The 14762-nt window shown below is 43.7% G+C and overlaps 1 protein-coding gene across 1 annotated transcript; it reads right to left on the reverse strand.

The window, feature by feature from the left end:
- Positions 1–150: 150 nt before the first annotated feature.
- On the reverse strand, positions 151–13848 carry ATP5PO (ATP synthase peripheral stalk subunit OSCP). The gene is made up of 7 exons (XM_012446097.2): positions 13771–13848; positions 12491–12541; positions 10359–10469; positions 7178–7307; positions 5381–5493; positions 625–711; positions 151–334 (listed from the first exon to the last, which is right to left on the reverse strand). Exons 1-7 carry the CDS (start codon positions 13804–13806, stop codon positions 221–223), a joined length of 642 nt encoding a protein of 213 aa, XP_012301520.2. The 5' UTR covers positions 13807–13848; the 3' UTR covers positions 151–220.
- Between the last annotated feature and the right edge of the window lie 914 nt (positions 13849–14762).

The raw sequence follows: 14762 nt of genomic DNA on the forward strand, positions 1-14762 counted from the left end.
ATGTCCAAACAATCCATTCCTAAAAATAGTCTACTCAAATTCTCTAGGCCAAAAGGGCTTTTTGACCTTTATACTCAGGGGATACCAAAAGAAAGACATAAAAGTAAACCCTTCTACATTCTACTTTAAAAGATAGTGAACATACTATGGTCTGTTCTGGAAGCTTTTTATTGTTGCTCCAAGTTTAAGAATTTTCACTGATGGCAGAAGACCAACACTTTCAGATAACCTCCCGCATAGCCTTGCTCAGCTTCTGAATCTTGGTCTTGGCAGACATATCAACGTATTTCTCTCCAATACGCACAATCATTCCACCCATGATTGATGGATCAGTCTACAAAAGATTGGAAATGTGAAAACACGCTAATCAAACGGGATGCATGAAAAAGTGCTTTGAAAGGCTAAACGTGCCACACAAATATAAGATGTTATAATCACACCTAGAAAAAGGCAAAAGTAAAACTGTACAGAGTCAGATAATCATTTAAATTTAAAATAAATACAAAAGTTTAACTACAAAAAAATTAGTACAGAATCAGATCTAATATTTCATTAATACTTTCCGTAGCCATTTTAAATTTAAGATAACCTGAGGAAACATACCATAAATAATTTAAAACCCACCTTAACCTCCAATTTCAATATCTGGCCTTGACTTAGGAAGCTCTTCAGGACTGTTTTTAATTCAGAGAGTGTGGCTTCTTCTAAAGGCTGAAAGACAAAAACCATCCTTTCAATTCAGATAAGGCAAAATAGAAACTTCCATGGTTAAAACACACCAGGCCCACATCACCAAGACAGGCCTGTGAGCTCCTCCACTAGCTACTTGGGACCATCGTGGAGCGGCATGGCAGCACTCACTCCCTGTTCGCGCTGGTGGTTCAGGGAGCACGGGAAGGCCCTGCCTCACAGCATCACCCGGGCAGCTCCCACTCGGCAGTTCATGGACGGCCCCTAAATGCCACTCCCTGTCTCTGTTCCATGTGCTAGCAGAACAACGTGGAATGAAGGAGGAAAAGCCCTAAAGTTGACAATGCTTGAAGATGCAGCCCCATCAATGCAGGAGGATGAGGCCTCTCCTGGGTGCAGCCCCAGGGTCACGACATGTCTCTATCATGTCCTTGGGTGAAAAGTTGCCATTTTAACCTGGTTTTACATCTTCATGTTTCTCGAGCTCCACTGGCTGTCATCTCCCTGCATCCACGGTTACCTGGAGCTGTGGCAGGCCACTCCACTCTCTGAACCTCAGGGAGAGAACCTGGAGCAGCTGGCTTTTCCTGAAGTCAGCTCAGCTCCATAATCCACTTTAGAGCAAGCACCCTAAATGTCCTGACTGCGTTCTCCTCTCAGCCCCAACTGTTACTCCTGGTTAGTTAGGTGTTACAATGGCGAAAATGAAAAAAGCTGTTGAAGCAAAGGTACGCCCTCACCCCTCACCCCCGGCTTTTTTTGGACACTGAGTCTTGCTCTGTCATCCAGGCTAGAATACAGTGATGAGATCTTGGCTCACTGCAGCCTCTGGCTCCCAGGTTCAAGTGATTCTCCTGCCTCAGCCTCCCAAGTAGCTGGGATTACAGGCGTATGCCACCACACCTGGCTAATTCTTATATTTTTAGTAGAAATGGTTTTACCATGTTGGCCAGGCTGGTCTTGAACTCCTGGCCTCAAGTGATCTACCCAGTTGAGTCTCCCAAAATGCTGGGATTACAAGCCTGAGCCACCGTGCCCTGCTGCAAAGGCCTTTTTTTAAACTTGTCATAAAACCTACCTCCCTAGCCTCTCCTCCAAGAGTCTAAAGAAATTTAGCAAAAAAAAAATTGTATCTTTGCAAAGATCTAACAATATCCTTTTTTTGGCAGGGGGTGGTGATGGCCAAAGTCTATTCATGTTTAAAACATTATTTGCTGAGACTGCAAGGTTACGGAATTCTGAAACATACATACCCTCCACTGAGACATGTACCAACTGCCAGGTGCCTGACTATGCCAGGCATTTCACACCTACTATCTCCCTTAATGTGGGCAACCCTGGGAGCCAGTGGTTATGATTCCCATTTTACAGATGAGGGAACTGAGGATCAGAGTGGTTAAGAAACTCAGCTGAGGTCACAAGAGCAAGTGAGGACTAACCCCAATATTTGAAATTGGTCTGTGTATTTCTAAAGCCTGTGCTCCTAGTCACTCATCAAGGTGTAATTTTTTCCATACAGTACAGACTTATACACCCAGTGGTATCAACAGCAAAAGCATTAGTAACAGTTTGTTTTAACATCTTTTGCAAAAATAAGCATCCTGTAAAAGAAAATCACATCCTTCTGGTCGGGTGCAGTGGCTCATGCCTGTGGTCCCAGCACTTTGGGAGGCCGAGGCAGGTGGATGGCTTGAGGTCAGGAGTTTGAGACCAGCCTGGCCAGTGTGGTGAAACCTCGTCTCTACTAAATATACAAAAAATTAGCTGGGCATGGAGGAGGGTGCCTAAAATCCCAGCTACCTGGGAGGCTGAGGCAGAAGAATCGTTTGAACCTGGGAGGTCGAGGTTGCAGTGAGCCAAGATTGTACCACTGCACTCCAACCTGGGTGGAGAGTGAGACTCAGTGTCAAAAAAAAAAGAAAATCATGTCCTTGTATGCACTGAAGAATGTCCTGCACCAGCGCTTCATGATTGGGTGACCGGGGGGCAGGTGAATGCCTAACCTGTGCCACACTGTTAGGGATCCCCAGTGTGGCCACAGAGGGAGCCCTGCCTATGTCTGAGCTATAATGACTGTAGCCAGGTACTTGTTTTGGAGGCACCAACTACTGACCTACAAGTGTGCAAATAAGTATGATGTACTGACCTACAAGTGTGCAAATAAGTATGATGTACTGACCTACAAGTGTGCAAGTCTGACCTACAAGTGTGCAAATAAGTATGATGTACTGACCTACAAGTGTGCAAATAAGTATGATGTACTGACCTACAAGTGTGCAAGTAAGTATAATGTACTAGGATGGTTCTCCTTGAAACTGTGCTAACTGGAAAGGTAGACTGTCCTGTCAATGCTAGAACTATTTTTTTTTTTTGAGACAGAGTCTCACTCTGTTGCCAGGCTGGATTGCAGTGGCATGATCTTGGCTCACTACAACCTCTGCCTCCTGGGTTCAAGCAATTCTCTTGCCTCAGCCTCCTGAGTAGCTGGGATTACAGGTGTGAGTCACCATACCTGGCCAATTTTCGTATTTTAGTAGAGATGGGGTTTCACCTATTGGCCAGGATGGTCTCAATCTCTTGACCTTGTGATCCACCTGCCTCGGCCTCCCAAGTGCTGGGATTTATAGGCGTGAGCCACCTCACCCAGCCAAATGCTAGAATTATTAATCTAGATGAGGTCAGATGCGACGAATCCCAAGTAAATCTACCACACTCTCCTATTTTCCTGTAGAGTGGGCTATGTTACATTTGACTGAGCTACACAGGGAAGAAAACACATATTTAAGACAACAACAAAAGTAATTCTAGGGAGCAATGCAGTGTAGTGTAAGGAATATGGACTTGAAATTCTGGTTCCACCTCGTAATGACCTTGGGTAAGCGACTTCATTTCCCTGCATTCGGTTTCCTATCTCACATGAATCTTTTGCTAGTGTATAAAATAATGAAGTACTCAGCATAGAGTAGGGTTCAATAAATGGTAGCCCATTATAGCCCACTCTATCAAGTCAAAAAGATACAAAGGCCCATCTGCTCTACTCCTTCCCATTTGCCACCACAAGAGCAAAGATTAGTAACTCTAGTTTCGGGCCGGGCGCAGTGGCTCATGTCTGTAATCCCAGCACTTTGGGAGGCCGAGGCGGGTGGATCACGAGGTCAAGAGATCGAGACCATCCTGGTCAACATGGTGAAACCCCGTCTCTACTAAAATGCAAAAAATTAGCTGGGCATGGTGGCGCGTGCCTGTAATCCCAGCTACTCAGGAGGCTGAGGCAGGAGAATCGCCTTAACCCAGGAGGTGAAGGTTGCAGTAAGCCGAGACTGCACCATTGCACTCCAGCCTGGGTAACGAAAGCGAAACTCTGTCTCAAAAAAAAAAAAACGTAACTCTAGTTTCAGGCCGGGTGTGACAGCTTACACCTCTACTCCCAGCACCTGGCCAAGGCAGGTGGATCACTTGAGCCCAGAAGTTTGAGACAAGCCTGGGGAACATGGTAAAACCCCACCTCTACAAAAATACAAAACAATTAGCTGGGTGTGGTGGGGGTGTACCTGTGGTCCCAGCTACTCAGGAGGCTGAGGCAGGAGGATCACCTGAGCCCAGGAGGCTGCGGCTGCAGTGAGGTGTGACTGTTCCACTGCACTCCAGCCTGGGTGACAAAGTGAGACTCTGTCTCAAAAAAATAAACTCAGGCCGGGTGTGGTGGCTCATGCCTATAACCCCAGCACTTTGGAAGGCTGAGGCGGGCAGATCGCCTGAGGTCAGGAGTTCAAGACCAGCCTGGCCAACATGGTGAAACCATCTCTACTGAAAATATAAAAATTGGCTGGGTGCATTGGCTCATGCCTGTAATCCCAGCACTTTGGGAGGCTGAGATGGGTGGATCACGAGGTCAGGAGATTGAGACCATCCTGGCCAACATGGTGAAACCCCATCTCTACTAAAATACAAAAATTAGCTGGGCGTGGTGGCGCGTGCCTGTAATCCCAGCTATTTGGGAGGCTAAGGCAGGAGAATTGTTTGTACCCAGGAGGCGGAAGGTGCAGTGAGCAGAGATCACACCACTGCACTCCAGACTGGTGACAGAGCAAGACTCCTTCTCAAAAAAAAAGAAAATTAGCTGGGTATGGTGGTGTGCATCTGTAATCTCAGTTTTTCAGGAGACTGAGGCAGGAGACTTGCTTTAACCTGGGAGGCAGAGGCTGCAGTGAGCTGAGATCATGCCATTGCACTCCAGCCTGGGTGACAGAGTGAGACTCCGTCTCAAAGAAAAAAAAATTAGCCAGATGTGGTGGTGGGCACCTGTAATCCCAGCTACTCGGGAGGCTGAGGCAGGAGAATTACTTGAACCCAGGAGGCAGAGGTTTCAGTGAGCTGAGATTGTGCCATTGCACTTTCAGTAAACTACTTCAAGTGGTAGGTCTAAACCACTCTTTTCTAACACATTTTGATGTTCTTTACATTTAACCCAGGCCTTATGAATAATCACTGGTTACAGAAGCACTAGTAAGATATATGCTGACGTTTCCAAAGCAAAGGATCACAGAAGTTGATATAAAAATGAAGCAAACATCCCAGCTGACAAGTTACTTTTCCCAATTTCTTGATTTTACCTTGTTTTTTGCCTTTTCTGTAAAAGGCGACATAGGTAACATCAAGGCAAACAGAGCAGCAACAACCCGTTACTTACAGATGCAGTGGTCACTGTGCAAGGCACCTCTCCGCGGTGGACACTCATCATGGTAGAAAAGGCAGAAACAACTCCTTGGGTATTGCTTAAGCGACCATTTTCAGCAAGCAAATCTGGCGAAGTGAAGGTGTCTCAGTAACATGAAACTCACTTGAACAAGTTATTCATAAAGCTGTATACTTAACCCAAAACACAAACTTAGATTTCTGGCCTTAAAACACCATACTGAGTGGCACATGCCTATAATCCCAACTACTGGAGGCTGAGGTGTGAGGACTGCTTGAGGCCATGAGTTCAAGACCAGCCAACATAGTGAGACCCTGTCTCTACAAAAAACATTAGGGCTTGGTGGTCCGTGTCTATAGCCCCAGCTACTCAGGAGGCCGAGGCAGGAAGACTGCTTGAGCCCAGCAGTTTAAGGCTGCAGTGGGCTATGATTGTGCCACTGCACCCCAGCTTGGGTGACAGAGTAAGATCTTGTCTCTTAAAAGTCACAGTATATTCAATGTCCTTTAAAAATGTGAATGGAGGCTGAGTGTAGTGGCTCATGCCTGTAATCCCAGCACTTTGGGAGCCTGAGGTGGGCAGATCCCTTGAGTCCAGAAGTTTGAGACCAGCCTGGGTAACACGGTGAAATCCCGTCTCTACAAAAAGACCCACAAAAATAAGGTGGGTATGGTAGCGCATGCCTATAGTCCCAGCTACTCAGGAGGCTGAGGCAGAAGGAGCACTTAAGCCCAGCAGGCAGAGGTTGCAGTGAGGCAAGACTGTGCTACTGCACTCCAGCCTGGGTGACAAGAGAGGGACAACCAGTCTAAATCAAAAAAAAAAAAAAAAAAAGAATGAATGGAGAAGATACAACTTGTTATGTAAAATGCCTATCCAATTTTATTTTATTTTTTTAATAGACCATACTGACGAGGATTCAAATTAGTAGGTATGGGGAGTTCTCACCCATACGGATCTGCAAGAGACTTATACTCAGCTTGCAATCTGATTTTCATATTTAGGTTACAGATTATAACGTTGGCTACAAATTCAAAGATGATAACATGAATACACTTTCTTTGGAACTTTTGAGCTGGCTATGAGGATCTGAGAAGCAATCCCAGCCGCGGAGCGGCTCACGCCTGTAATCCCAGCACTTTGGGAAGCCAAGGCAGGCAGATGGCTTAAGCCCAAGAGTTCAAGACCAGGCTGGGTGACATGGAAAAACCACATCTCTACAAAAAATACAAAAAATTAGCTGGGCATGGTGGTGTGTGTTGTATTCCCAGCTACTAGGGAGGCTGAGGTGGGAGGATGGCTTGAGCCTGGGAGACTTAGGCTACACTGAGCTGAGATTGTGCCACTGCACTCCAGCCTGAGTGACAAAGACTATGTCTTAAAAAAAAAAAAAGAAAGAAAAAGTAAAAAAGGAAAAAGAAAAAGAAAAGCAGTCCAAATGTATCTGAGAATGCAAATGTCTCTAAGGATCAAGGTACGGCCACAGGCCACAAACCTGTGGCTTTCTTAGTGGGTATCACATTGGCCGCCTCCATGGCTGAAACTACTGACTATTCAATTAGAAGTGCTTAGATCCTAGTATCCTTTAGACAGTGCCCCTCACACTTTAATGTGCAAACAATTCACTTAGGGAGCTGGTTAAGATGCAGACTCCGATTCAGCAGGTTGCTGTGAGGCCTGAGAAGCTTCACTGCCACCAGGCTCCCAAGTGATACTGATGCCCATGGTCCATGGACCACATTTCCAATCACAGTTTTAAGACACCTCAAACGAAAAAGTTCTCATACTCACTGATCAGGTTGGTCGTGAGGGGAGAGAACCTCTCTTTTGCTATGATGTCACTTAGGCTTTTCACTTTAACGGAATGCTTCACATAGGGATTCAAAACAGAAGCAGCCACTTTGGGTTCCTTCAGGATTTGCTGAAAGTTTCAAGACATAATTTCTTAAATTTTTCAGAGCACAAATGAAGGATGTGTCATGCATACACTTTCTTTCTTTCTTTTTTGGAGACAAAGTGTCACTTTGTTGCCCAGGCTGGAGTGCAGTGGGGAAATTCTGGCTCACTGCAACCTCTGCCTCCTAGGTTCAAGTGATTCTCTTGCCTCAGCCTCCTGAGTAACTGGGAATACAGGTGCGTGCCACCATGCCTGGCTAATTTTTGTATTTTTAGTAGAGATGGGGTTTTGCCATGTTGGCCAGGTTGGTCTTCAACTCCTGACCTTAAGTGATCCACCCACCTCAGCCTCCCAAAGTGCCGGGATTACAGGCATGAGCCACTGTGTCCGGCCATGCACACACTTTCTTATGAATTAAATTAGCACTGCCAAAGAATATATGAAAAAAAGATTATAATCAAATAATTTTTTGACTGCCTTTCAGAATACACTTGACTACACCAGGATTTTATAAGGATAGAATGATGTTCCTCAAAAAAGTTTAAAAATACTGTATGAAGTTTCTTAAATTTCTTTTTGCTTTTCATGAAAGATTTATAAAACACTAAGCAGACAAAACTTCATTTGACTGCATATTTTACTGTATTTCAGAGAGTAATAGTCTGGCTTTTCTAGCAGTGCTGCAGTGCTGTTTCTTGAGTGCAGACCTAAAAAACGTGCTCTGACTGCAGAGGCCTCCTCACTGTTCCCGCGGAGGGGCCTTGCCTCTTACAGAGCTCCAGGGAACCCAGCAGATTCTGCGAGACCTCTGATGCTGCCATAGCAAGCCCAAAGAGTCTGAGAGGCAGAGTGGACAAAAAAACAGGAGCACAACCATCACGGGAAACAACCTCCTTCTCATTTTGTTGTATCACGAATGTCTGAATTCAGTGACCAAGTGCCACTTCCAGCATGTTACTCCAGGGTTCCAACGAACCAGCAATGGCAGTTTCCAGTCAAGCACCTTCAGTTGACTCACCCCTCTATGCGTTTCAATTACTCTCCTAGCACCTCCTCCCAGGCTCCTGGCCAGAATCTTAACTGTCTCTGACCCACGATACTGGTCAGATATTATCATCCAATGCTAACATTTCCACTTGAGTGACCCCACAGAAATGACATTTTTCCATAAAAAATGAGACATATATAGATTTAAAGCATTCAGGAATTTAGGTTACCTAGTTTTTCATGTTTATGTGTGTTTCCTGCATCATCCAGAGGACAGTTAGTATGATGCTTGTATCATCCTTCCCTCTTAGTGCCAAAACATTGCTAATTTTCATTTATAAAGAGTCTTAAGGTAATTGCCTCCTGTTTTCTCCACGTCTTGACTGACTTTCAGGCTTGAGACAAACTCCATTCTAATGTCCACAATCCAAGTCATTCTCTCCATCGTAAACATGACTGTTTGCGTTTAAAATGGGCATAACCAACAAGCAGCAGACAATAACCATCACCTCCAAAAATGCCTGTGAGACCCCATCTGCTCCTGCAGGCCCTTCCCTCAAATGTCTCCAACAATAGGGCTGGGCCCCCTGGGCTCTGTGAGAATTCTTAAGAGTTTATCACACCAGCTAAGCAGAGATAAATGGTTAAAGGAAGGAATATGGAGCTAAAATTATTCTGTCTGTTAAGACGAAAAGTTCCAACAGATGCTCAAGTGAAAAATGAATAAAATATAAACGTACAGAATAGTAATACTTATTGGATATACATACAATGACGAATATAGAACGTAAGTATTATTACTCTATACAACTAGCCTATGAATTGTTTTCCTAAACAATAAAAACTTACAGATATGTGAATTAAAGAATGAACAATCTTTTTTTTTCAGATGAAGTCTTGCTCTATCGCCCAAGCTAGCGTGCCTCTCGGGTTCCAGCAATACTCGTGCCTCACCCTCCTGAGTAGCTGGGATTACAGGTGCATGTCGCCATGCTCAGCTAATATTTTGTATTTTAGTAGAGACAGGGTTTCTCCATGTTGCCCAGGCTGATCTTGAACTCCTGAGCTCAGGCAATTCACCCGCCTCGGCCTCCCAAAGTGCTAGGATTATAGGCATGTGCCACCACGCCTGGCCAAGAATCAAGAATCTTAAAAGCAAGAAAGAATCAAACTTTCTCTGAAGAGACTATATGCTAGACTGGGTCTCCCTCACCTTTTCTAATGCAGACCATGTTGCCAGTGGTGGCAGCTAGAAAATCAAAGAGGGAAGCAACAGAATGTGTAGAAACTTGCTAACTAGAAAATTCAGTGAAAGCAAAAGCAGACATTCTCCTATTCAGTTACAATGTAGGTCTCTGTTAATACAGTTTATTTATTCTGCTTTGCATGTTAAAAAAAAAAAAAGTAAAAAACATCCTGCAGCAGCCTCACAGTCTTTGCCTCTCAGTCCTCTATTACCACTGGGAAGCCCACGCCCCTTTATTAATGCTGCTGCCCAGTGTGCCTCACCCTGTCATTCTTCCCTCACATTCTGGGAATAAAATAATTAAAAGGTTTACCAAAATAATGAAAAGGTCTACATGGTTACTTCCGGGGTTCTGGCAATTGCAAAGGCATCTCTACCAAATGAAAACCTCTAAGATATATTGGAGCCTCCTCTGATTCAACAAGCATAGAATATGGTAATTAGAACCCGAGAAAAAGGTTTCATGAAAACAAATTCTCAGTAAAACCAAATCACAATATATTCTAAAGACCCAGCCCATAAGCATAGATTTTTAAAGGTGGCTTTTAAATTCTCTTTTGAAATAGCGATTTTCCTAAATTATCATCTTATATTTTAATTTTATATTTCTACCTTTTCTTAGTCCTAAATCTTGGTTCCTAATACTATGTATCTGTTTGTTCTTTTTATATAAGCTTCAGAATAATAAACACTCAATATTATTACTAAAAACATGTTTACATAGCTTTTTTCCAGTTCTTTTTCTTGTAGGATACAACTCATTACAGAGGCACCGTCAAATAATCAAAGGAAAAAATATACAAAGAGGAACTTAATATGTAATGAATAGGAAAGCTACTTACTGCTACTCTCAACAACTCCTTTTCTACTTGCTCCAGCTTTTTCTGTTTTGATGCAGCAGAATAAAGAGCCGTGGCATAGCGACCTTCAACACCGTATACCTGAACAGGAGGCTTTAAAAAAAAGAAGGGATAGGGGAGGAAGGAAAAAGGAAAACCAGTTAAGACAGTAGTATACGCTAAAGAGAATTTAAAATTTATATTAAACAAAATATATCTCTTTAACACAAACAGATTAAATACGTCATCCAACAGCTGTCCTAAATGGTAATTTGCAAGTAAATTAGGGGTGTTTCCTTGGTCAGGTCACTCAATCTCTGAGCCTCCAATTCCTCAACTGTAAAATAAGGGGCTTAGTAGGCAGTCTCTAAAGTCCCTTCCAGGTTTACCTACCTTTATCAATTACTTGCACTTTAGAGATGAGCTTATGTTTCTTTTGAATTCAGTAACTATTTAGTTTCAAGTATGGTAGATTGTGAACACTGATAAGACAGTTTTGAGTATGTTAGAGCCAGGAAAACAGGTGTTTATGAAACATACAAGTATACTTTTATATATTTCATACCAACACTATACATTTTCCCTTACGTAGCCTCCCCATCGATGTTCAATTTAACAGAGCCCTTTAGCAATTTACAAAAAAACCTGATGCTTGAATTTCTTTTTCACAATAAACTGTAGACTTTTTTCTACCACTGATGTATGACTACATGTTCTTAGTGGTGCTGTATGGTTGTAGTGGGAAAGCTCAGGCTTGGATAAGAAAGATTTAGTTCCAGTCCAGCTTTAAGACTAAGATGAGTAACCCCAGGTATATTTTCCCAGGGCCTCAGTTTCCTCTTTTGTAAAATGGGAAGACCAGTTACTCCCTAACACTGACATTTTAAGCTCTCACATGAAGGATAAAATGATTTTGATCATTTGATTTGAGAGATTTGGGGCTGGTAATGATGGGACATAATAATTATTTTCCTAAATTCCACCCGATGTGGGTTAATTAAGAACATAGATCTCATATTATAATCTTTTTCCAAGGGGAGGATTGGCTCACTGTTGATTTGGTAGGGGAAAAGTGTGGGTAGGCTAGATGGCCCAGCACATCTTTGAGAAGTTCCTGCTCCCTGACAGTTGAATCAATTCTCTTATCACACAGGAACTGTCTTTAATCAAATAAAGAATTTCAAAATAACCCACAGAAATGGAGTCAGACTTCATGTTCCAACAGGGCTGCTACCAGTTGTTAGCTATGTGTCATTTCTGGAGGCCTCCTGGGGAACTTCATTTATTATGTGTCACTAATAGTCTTCTCTATCTGGGGGCAACTGGACTACTGGTTTGAAAAGAAAGGGACTGGCAACTCTCAGAAATAGTGAGCCTCCTTGGTGCTTAGTGGAGAGAAAGGATGTAAAGAGTATGAACAGTCCTTACCAGAATGGAACATGGAGATTTGCAACAGAAGTACATTAGAAACCAAGGTACCTTGATTTTTTTTTTAGATGGAGTCTCACACTGTTGCCTGGGCTGGAGTGCAGTGGTGTGATTTTGGCTCACTGCAACCTCTGCCTCCTGGGTTCAAGCAATTCTCCTGCCTCCCAAGTAGCTGGGATTACAAGCACCTGCTACCATGCCTAGCTAATTTTTTGCATTTTTAGTAGAGACGGGGTTTCACCTTGTCAGTCAGGCTGGTCTTGAACTCCTGACCTCATGATTTGCCTGCCTCGGCCTCCCAAAGTGTTGGGATTACAGGAGTGACCCAGCACACCCGGTCTGGTATCTAGATTTTAGTATCAACTCCTATAATAACTTTCTGTGATAACTTGGGCATGCCACTTTGTTAAACCTGTTTCTTCATTAAAAGAATAAGCAAATCCTAGCTTGCCTATTTTAGAGGGATAATGGAAAAACAAATGATTAAAAAAAAGTTCTTATATTTAAAGATTACACATAGGCTTGTCACAAAGCAAGTACTCAACATCATTCCTTTCTCCACCCTACGCATACCTTACATTCTGGGAACCAAGATGTGCAAAACGGTTTAGATAGTAACTACCCAAAAATCTACACCCTAACTGTACTGCTGTTTGACTAACACCTTCATGTGCTTTATAATTACAGAAGAACAAAAATTAACATACCCTCACAAGCTTGGCAAATGGTCTGACCACAGATGTACTGAAGTATCGCACCTTCAAAGCAATAAAGGAAAATAGATCAAACAAGGTTACTTGAAGGATTTCTGCATTTAACTCAGTAACAACAAAACAATTTTTTAAATGACCTTAAAATCATTAGTTTTGTCTCTTTGTTATCATCACATATTACAAGAGGATGAGCTACTTTTTATTACTAAGGAGTAAACTTACCCAGTGAGGATTATCTCAAGTTGCTTGGGAAATCACCTTCCCACTAACATCCTAGTTTGCTAGGAATGGGCCGAGACTAGTACACCTGTATGATAGAGAAACACTAACTTCCAAGGAGTGCATGTTTCAAAAATATTTAACGAAATTTTTGGCGTTTCTATTGCAACACCTTTAGGCAGATAATTTGCAACAGATGTACCTTGCTCGGAATCCAAATGCTATCTGAAAATAAAGATAAATTTTTTGAGTACTGCCGCAGAGTTTGATCTGGCAAGACGCCCTAGATCTGAGAGATGGTCTCCTGCTCATCAAAAGACAGAGCTGGAATCCACAGTTTAAAAATCACCTACAAGCTCACAGGTCACAGATCACAGGTCACCTTCAAATACTTCCAGCTATGGAATGTGTTTTATCAAAACTGCTTGTGAGGACGAGAAGACTTTTTAACGCTTACGTAAAAATTACCTAAGATGCAAGGAAGGGGTCATGATACGTAAAGCACCAAGGGGAGATGCAGTACAAAGAGCATAAAATTTTTTCAAACTCCATCTTCTGGGTGACTCCGTGGGTTCAAATCTCAACTCTACCACTTACTGGCTGAGCAGCCAAAGACCCATTTAAACTTTTCGGCCTTATTTTCTTTACAAAACTGTGAAATGTGTTTTACGAATATTCCTTAGCATTACTAGCGATCTCTGACAAGTTTTACCACAATGGCAAAGAAAGCTGATTTAGGGGATAGGCCGTGCCCCTTCCCAGGAATCCAGCGAAGCGCAGACCCTCTCTCCGGCGCCTCTCAGGCTAGCAGTTCCCAGGGCTGTGCTCGGAGGACGCCAAGGTCATGGCACGCGCAGTCCCGCGCCTACTGCCCCGTAAGCATCCCGAGGGACAAACACTGGGTCGCCCTGAGTTGCCCCCAGTCGCCGGGCCCCGCAACCTTGAAGACTGCCAGACTTCCCCAGCCGAAGCATCGCACCCTCGTGCTCAGAGTCTGGTACCGGTCACCCCAAGAGAAATCCTCCCACTGGCTCTCAGGACCACCTTTCTCTCACCTGCCGGGAGAGCCCGGACGCTGCTGGGGCGGCCATCTTCTCCCGGGCGGCTGTAGGTCAAACCAGAGTTGGGAGAGAGGTGCGCAAGGGCGCAGGCGCACGTTAGCGTAACCGCTAGGTTCTCTGGGAAGTGTAGGTCGTAGGGCGTCAGGCGGCATGCGCAGAGACCTCCTTCCGGCTGGGAGTTGTAGTTCTTAGCAGTGGTAAGGGCTGGACCCTGGGGGTGGAGCCAGAGGGCTTCGATTGCACCTGAAAATGAAATCCTTCTTACTGGCTAAGCCGCCCTCGCTGTAGAATGGATTTGCTGTCCCCAGTTTTAAAATTTACGTTTAGGTAAATATGGTGGCATTTGTTCAGTTTCACAGTTATTACCAGCGTCACTGGCTTCTTTACACTTCCTTCATAACATGCTAAAGCCTGCATCAATGGCTTTTTCTCATGTTGCATACAAAGACAAAACCAAACCAAAACAAAAAGCCCCCAGGAGCCTTGCCCCTCCAGGAGCAGACATCACGTCCCTTTTACCTGGGCCATGACTGCCCAGTGTTAAATAAAACATTATTCAATGATGCTTGTTGGTAAGGAAGCCTTTATTCAGGACCATGAAGATGGATATAGGACCAGTGCAATTGAGTCTTGGATTTAGCAGAGAGATTGAGGTCAACTCCTCATAAATTCCCATAATGGGAATTTATGGCCAAGAAGCAGTGGGAAGGTCAGTGGATATAAAGTTACTAAGAGGAAACAAGTGTAAGGGGGATTCTGGCTAAATTGACCTAAAGGAATCTTGTAGAAGATGGGCCAGGGTGATCAGACATCACCTGGGGGATGGTGAAAGATGAGGACCCTGATCAGATATCACAGATGATCAGTTATCAGGAATTGGGGGTTCTGGCTAAACTGACTTAGCAGTTTTGGTAAAACTGGATTTTTACAAGGAGGTGCATAGATAGGCCTACAAGAAGGTTCAGAATGTTAGATATAGTGAACCC

Source organism: Aotus nancymaae, unplaced genomic scaffold (assembly GCF_030222135.1).
Source record: "Aotus nancymaae isolate 86718 unplaced genomic scaffold, 86718_ANA_hifiasm-v0.15.2.pri h1tg000022l_1, whole genome shotgun sequence".
Classification (NCBI taxonomy): Eukaryota; Metazoa; Chordata; class Mammalia; order Primates; family Aotidae; genus Aotus; species Aotus nancymaae.

Coding starts and splice junctions, on each gene's coding strand:
- ATP5PO (XM_012446097.2), bottom strand. CDS start 13,806: ATGGCCGCCCCAGCAGCGTCCGGGCTCTCCCGGCAG. Junction 5,494..7,177: donor CCTCACGACCAACCTGATCA/GTGAGTATGAGA, acceptor TCACTTCGCCAG/ATTTGCTTGCTGAAAATGGT. Junction 712..5,380: donor GCACAGTGACCACTGCATCT/GTAAGTAACGGG, acceptor TTTGTCTTTCAG/CCTTTAGAAGAAGCCACACT.